The sequence below is a fragment of the Felis catus genome, chromosome B3 (assembly GCF_018350175.1).
Source record: "Felis catus isolate Fca126 chromosome B3, F.catus_Fca126_mat1.0, whole genome shotgun sequence".
NCBI classification, from domain to species: Eukaryota; Metazoa; Chordata; class Mammalia; order Carnivora; family Felidae; genus Felis; species Felis catus.
The window spans coordinates 23,004,033-23,010,608 of NC_058373.1; the positions used below are offsets into that span (position 1 = coordinate 23,004,033).

Below are 6,576 nucleotides of genomic sequence, written 5' to 3' on the forward strand. Positions count from 1 at the left end.
AATGGCTTATCAATTTTTTTTTAATTTTCTGCTGTCTCCTATTAATAATTCTTTTACAATTATAACATCTTTTATTTCTTTGCTTGCTTTATGGTACTGGCTAGGACTGACAATAATAAATAAAGAAAATTTTGCCTATTTATTTCAGATAGAAATCTTTAAAATCTTTCATTTAAGAATTATTTTTAATTACAGATTCAATTTATGTAATAGGCCAGTATTTCTTTTTTTCTGCTCCTGTCATTTTTATTAATAGATGTGGCTCTAGAAATATGACCATTTTGTACAAATTTTCACACTTAATGGCTTAAATTTATTTCTGATATCCTATCACAATTTTTCATGTCTATTATTAATGTAGTGACACCACTTTAAAAATTCTCAATATTATTTGAGGCTTCTTCATTTTTTTCTTAACAAATTTCATACGTCTCAATAATCCATTTAAAGGATTACACTGGATTCATTACACTACTTAAGGTTTATTTTTTCTTTATTATTTACTTCAATCTGACTTCTGTGCTTTCTCCCATTTTAAAATTTACACCATAAATCCTAAGAAATTCATTTTGGCAAACAAAATCCAATAATATATAAAATTATAAATCATCATAACAGAAATGCTTATTTCTGAGGAAAAAATAGTAATTTTTTAAATATCTGAAAATCTATCAGTGTAAATAATCACATTAAGAGAATAAAGGAGGAAAATAATGTAAAATAATTTCTGAATGCAGAAAACTACAAGATAAAATTCAGCATAAATCCAGGATACGTACTCTTAGCACAGGAGGCCTATATATATATATATATGTATATATACATATATACATATATATATACATATTATGCATATATATATTTATTAATCTACTAAAATATATTTGCAAGGGGCCAAAGAGCTCACAGAGGAAATTAAAAAGCACCACTTGTGAGCAGAATGATAGAGAATGAATACATTATGAAAGGCTGGCCTGCCACAATACCATACAAACCTCAGTGAAAGAAAGAAAGGGAGACAAAGGACCACCATGAGTTAAACCAGCAAGAGAAAATAAAAGCCAGGGTCACACAGAGGACAGTGGCTTATTATGCCTGCATCAGGATCGTACGGATTCAGCAGCTTCTGCACAGTGGGAAGGGAGAATTGGAAATCACAATAAACTAAGACATCTGAAAGGCACTAAAGTGGTCTCGCCTCCAAAGCACTCTGCTAATGGCTTGCTGACAAAGAGCATTTCCACCGTAAGCTTGTAAGAATTTCCAGAAAATAAAGACCAGAAGAAATCTTGTCGCATCTACAAAAAGCATCTCACAGTGACAGTCATAAGACTTAACGCGCGCCCGCGCGCGCGCGCGCACACACACACACACACAGTCCCACGTAGACGTAAAATGGAATGAACAAAAAAGAATTTATAATTTATATGGGAGATATTCCAGAATAAAAACTGAGTGGACGGGGGAGGATTATGATTTTTAAAACAGACATATGTGAAAAAACAATCGAATACAAGGTGTCTGAATGAACACTGGAAGAGATTAAATAAAAACCTCAAAGAGTTGTGATTACGTCCTCCAGAGCAGCCTGCCAGCAAGAAGCGTTGGGATCCGCCAGCTGGCATGCAGACTAGCGGGGGCAGAGGCCGGGGAAGGGGCGGGGCAGCCCCAGCTGCGAGAACAAAGGAAGATCCGCAATCACCGTGCACGCTGCACAGACCGTACGGAATGAATAGAGGATTGACGTTGCCACCACAGGAAGTGTCCGCCGCGCCTGCCCAGAGAAGGCAGTAGGAACCACAGTCACAGGAAGAGAGCAGGGGGAAAGGAAAAGAGATGCACACTTCCCCGAAACAAGGTCCCCGTGCCGGCTGCTACCCTCCGGGCCTCTAGCCCAAAGGAAGGCACACAGGGGAAGTTCCGGTACCTTTTGGGGGGAAGAGGCTGCCATGGAAGAGCCTGCAGCTCCCACTGAAGCCTCTGAGGCACCTGGGGCATCTACGGGTGCCGAGGCAGCAGGGGAGGGTGCACCTGGGCCTAGTCTCCGCACTCGCCCGGTCTTCCGGCAATTTGCGGCTACAGGTCCGGCCCCCCTTCGCGCGTCACGTCTGAGGCCTGCCCAGGCTGCAGGGGGAGGGGCTGGGCCCAGTCGCTTGCAGGGCCGGAGTGGTGGCAGCTGGACGAAGCAAGTCATCTGCAGGTATTATCTGCATGGGCTTTGCAAGGAGGGGGAGAACTGTCGCTACTCACATGACCTCTCAGGCCAGCAGTTGGCCAGGGAGGGCCATGGTTCACTGCCTCGGGCCTCTGCAGACCAAGGCCCTAGCACGGCTGCGCATACTGAGACCCTGCCTCAGGAAGTGGCGAAAGCCCCCTCTGCTGCGCCTTCATGCTCCTTGCCTGTGATTGGCTTGGCTGCTGAAAGGGGTTTCTTTGAAGCTGAGAGAGACAATGCAGGCCTTGCAGCTGCAGGAGGAGCCAGTGTAGAAGGCTGGGAGAATGCTATTGAATTTGTTCCCGGGCAACCCTATAGGGGCCGCATGGTCCCTTTTGTTCCCAGGGCTCCTCTACAGAGCCCAGTGACTGAGAGGGAACAGATTGCAGTGGGCAGGGGTCAGCAGCTTTGCCGTGATGCTGCCATGGGGCAGTGCTTTCGTGGGGAGAGTTGTATGTATATCCATGGAGAGATATGCGATATGTGTGGGCTTCAGGTCTTGCACCCTGTGGATGCTGTGCAGAGGGCAGACCATACAAAGGCTTGCATTGAAGCACACGAAAAGGATATGGAACTCTCATTTGCAGTGCAGCGAAGTATGGACAAGGTGTGTGGCATCTGCATGGAGGTTGTCTATGAGAAAGTCAACCCTAGTGACTGCCGCTTTGGCATCCTCTCCAACTGCAACCACACCTACTGTCTTAAGTGTATCCGCAGGTGGAGGACTGACAAACAGTTTGGCAACAGGATCGTCAAGTCCTGTCCACAGTGCAGGGTTACCTCCAACTTTGTCATTCCCAGTGAGTTCTGGGTGGAGGAGGAGGAAGAGAAACAGAAACTTATTCAGCAGTACAAGGAGGCAATGAGCAACAAGACTTGCAGGTATTTTGCTGAAGGCAGGGGTTACTGCCCATTTGGAGAGAACTGTTTTTACAAGCATGCAACCCCTGAGGGCCCAGGAGAGGATCCTCAGAGGCAGGGTGCTGAGGCATCCGGTGCTCACTGCAGTCAACTTTTGGAGCCTACTCAGGTGGGAGAGGGCGAGATGCCCTTTAAAAGCAGTAAAAAAAAGCTTGTCATGCTTCGGCTGGCCAATCTGTTGTTTAAGTGTTTTCTTTCACTGGGAAAGAGTGCACTTTTTTTTTTTTTTTTTTTTTTTTTTTTTTTCCTCAGAGGACCAGTGGGACTTACTTCCTTATGAGCTGGAAAAATATTCCAGTTTGAATCTGTAGCATTATGCTGTGGCATGTGGTCTAGTGTGCTAAGGCTCTGTCTGTCATCTGCTATTGCTTGTTTGTTGTTTATAGACACATCTATCATTTACAGGGGCTATGGAAGCCATTTTTACAAAGCATTCATCTCTGTTTTCTTGTCCATCCTCATTTCAGGGTTATGCTGTTTTACTGTGGTAAACTGTAACAAAGTCCTTAAAGTTATTGTTCGATGAAATGAATATTACTGTAGTTTATGGTTTATTTTGTCATCTCTGTTTTCAACAGGATTGATTCAGTTCTAGTCTAGTGTTTACAGAATTTCCACACTCATTTTGAAGTCCCTCAAGAATAAATGTGACAGGGTGAAGGGAGAAGTCTTAACTGAACAAGGAGCTTTTTGCTACTACAGCCTTAAGAAATGGACCCTCGCAGGGCCTTTGTGGTACAACTGCTCATCTTTGTTGTTTACATGTCCGTTCTTTCCCTCATTCCTCTTCAAGTGCACTCTTTAACATGTGGTTACCTTGTGGTTTTGTGTTTTACTTGACCAGAACCAAGTGCGTATGTTTACATGTTTTTATCCTGTAAAGCTTGATGTGAAATTACTTACATTTCAAAGTATATATTTAAGAATTATATATTTGCATATAAATGTGTGTAAAAGTTATATCTTTCAAGATATATATATATATAAAACATATACACTATCATATATCTGGAAGAGCTAGAAGCTGAAAACGAAAGGCTAATAGTATTTGCTGTTGTGAGTGTGAAGTGTGTAAATGATCTTTCCTTTTCACAGGCTTCAGTGATTAGTATCTAATGAAAACATATTCAAGTGGCTGTGGTCAAATGTAGCAGACACAGATAAAGGACTTACAAAGTAGGACCTTGGTAATTCCTTTGGTGGCATCGCTAGCTCACTCTCCTATTATAAATACACAAATGTGTGTTCCCATGCGATTTAGCACAATCACATTCCTTATAACAGCACAATCAGCCTTGAAATCAGATATACAGTTCTTTGTATTAATATTTTGTATTGTCTCTTGACATTAAAAAAGGGGCTTTTGACAAGTTTTCAACATACAAATGACAAAATTATGAAAGAGAAAATAGAATAATAAAAATATTGGAACAAGTCAGAATATAAGAGTGAAAAGATTAAAAAAAAAGTGAAATGTATAAAGGAACAAAAACTAAACACAATAGTAATAAGGAGATAGTATAGCACAATTACACTATCAGATTAAATGAAAATGGTTTAAAAACTAAAACTCAAAGATTACCAGACATGATTAAAATAAAAATGAAGCTAAATTGCTGTTTAAAATACACATCTACAGTATAAGAATACAGAAACATTAAAAGTAATAGAATGAAAAGCTAAATAACAATGCTGTGGCTTTTGTAATAGATACAGTTGATATTAAGGATAAACACATTGCTGGAGATAAATATGATTGGTATATAAACATAATTTACATGGAAGATAAAACTATTCCAATTTTGTATTCATTTAATAATATGCCATCTGGTAATCAAATAAATAATTGATAAGGAGAAAAATAGAAAATTTAAATGGGCAATTTTCATACATCTTTTCAGTAACTGAACAAGCAAATAAAGAATATCAATTGAATAGCACAATTTTAACAATTTATCCAGTGTAAAATGTGTAAAATGTTGTATGCATCAACTGCAGAATTGTTATCTTGGCTAACATGTGGAAATATACCAGATGCGTGAGTTCCAGGAGATTCAGACTGCCCTGACTATTCAGCAAAGACAGGGTCCATTTGCAGTTTGTGGCATGTGCTAAGCACTCTCCAAAGCACTAATTTAACTCCTAGACCAACTTTATGAGGTACTTGTGCTCTAATTTTTCTCATAATCCTAATGAGGAATAAATGAGGTTATATTACTTGCCCATATAACTATGACATATTGGAACTGCAAATGGAACTCTGTATTTCTACAACACAGTCACCATGCTGCCTCTTTCCTCACCTACATGCTCAGGACCAGCTGAATATTGCTAATGGAAACACACATGCAATCTTTTAGTATGAATGGTTCAGCCAGGTGGCAAAGAGATGGACATAAATAAATTCCTAGAGAATGTGGGGGCTGTGGAGCTTTATCTGTTGCCTTGTGGACTTGGTATTTCTTAGTCCCTTACTCATAACATGCTTTAGCCTCCTATATTTTTACACTTCCTGTTCCTTCTTACATGATTCCTAGTTTTATTGGTAAGTATATTTTTGTCATATTTCTTCCATATTGATTCCTTTTATCCAAAGAATTCACCAATCAAGAGGCTGTAGAAGCCTCACTCTTACTGTCATGCAGGGTGAGTGATTCAAAACAAAATTCAAATATGCTGGTTCCCCTGAGGCCACCCCAGTACTGCAGAGGAAAGAGGGCTCAGATGACCAAACAACCAAAGAAAAGGACCAGATGGGTCACTCACAAAAACTGTACTGAGACCAAAGTCTCAAAAAAAATGAGCTTTGAATAGTGGCTAAGCTGCTCTCAAGGAGAGATTTTTAAGTTGAGCCTGGGAAGCTTTGAAAACTTTGTCCTAGTATACACTACCTAATGTTGTGAAATAGCATGTTTTTATTCAAATAGCATCTTGAACGATCGTAATAAAGTTAAGGAGATACAGTGGAATAAGAATTATCAGAAGATAAAATGGTTTTGGTGACAAAGAATACTTACAATCTTGACTGCTTCTTACCAGCCGTGCAATCTGGAGAAAGTCACTTAAATTTTCTATACCTCAACTTTTTTATATGAGAAATGGGTACAACACCATCTATTTTACAGGGTTGTTATGATGACCAAATGTAATCTGGACAAAGAACTTGAAACATAGCTGGGATTTTTAAAGTGACATGTGTAAAAAATAGGACTTATGTGTGTTTGTGTACTTGAGAAGAGCTTGCACAAGAATTAATACTCCATGAAGTTTTTCTTTTTGAAATCTTTAGAACTTGTGTTAAAGTAACATTATTAGTTTAAGATTTTGTGTAGCATGGAGGCACATTACCTTTATAGTCATAATTTCAAAAAGATGGAGTAATTTTTTCAACCAAAGTCATTCAGTTAAAACTAAAAATGTGCTATTTAATTTCTGATATA

At 39.5% G+C, this 6,576-nt stretch overlaps 1 protein-coding gene across 1 annotated transcript; it reads left to right on the forward strand.

Moving 5' to 3' along the window:
• Positions 1-1,750: 1,750 nt before the first annotated feature.
• On the forward strand, positions 1,751-5,907 carry MKRN3 (makorin ring finger protein 3). Its single transcript, XM_023256161.2, has one exon. It carries the CDS (start codon positions 1,950-1,952, stop codon positions 3,414-3,416), a length of 1,467 nt encoding a protein of 488 aa, XP_023111929.2. The 5' UTR covers positions 1,751-1,949; the 3' UTR covers positions 3,417-5,907.
• Positions 5,908-6,576: the final 669 nt, after the last annotated feature.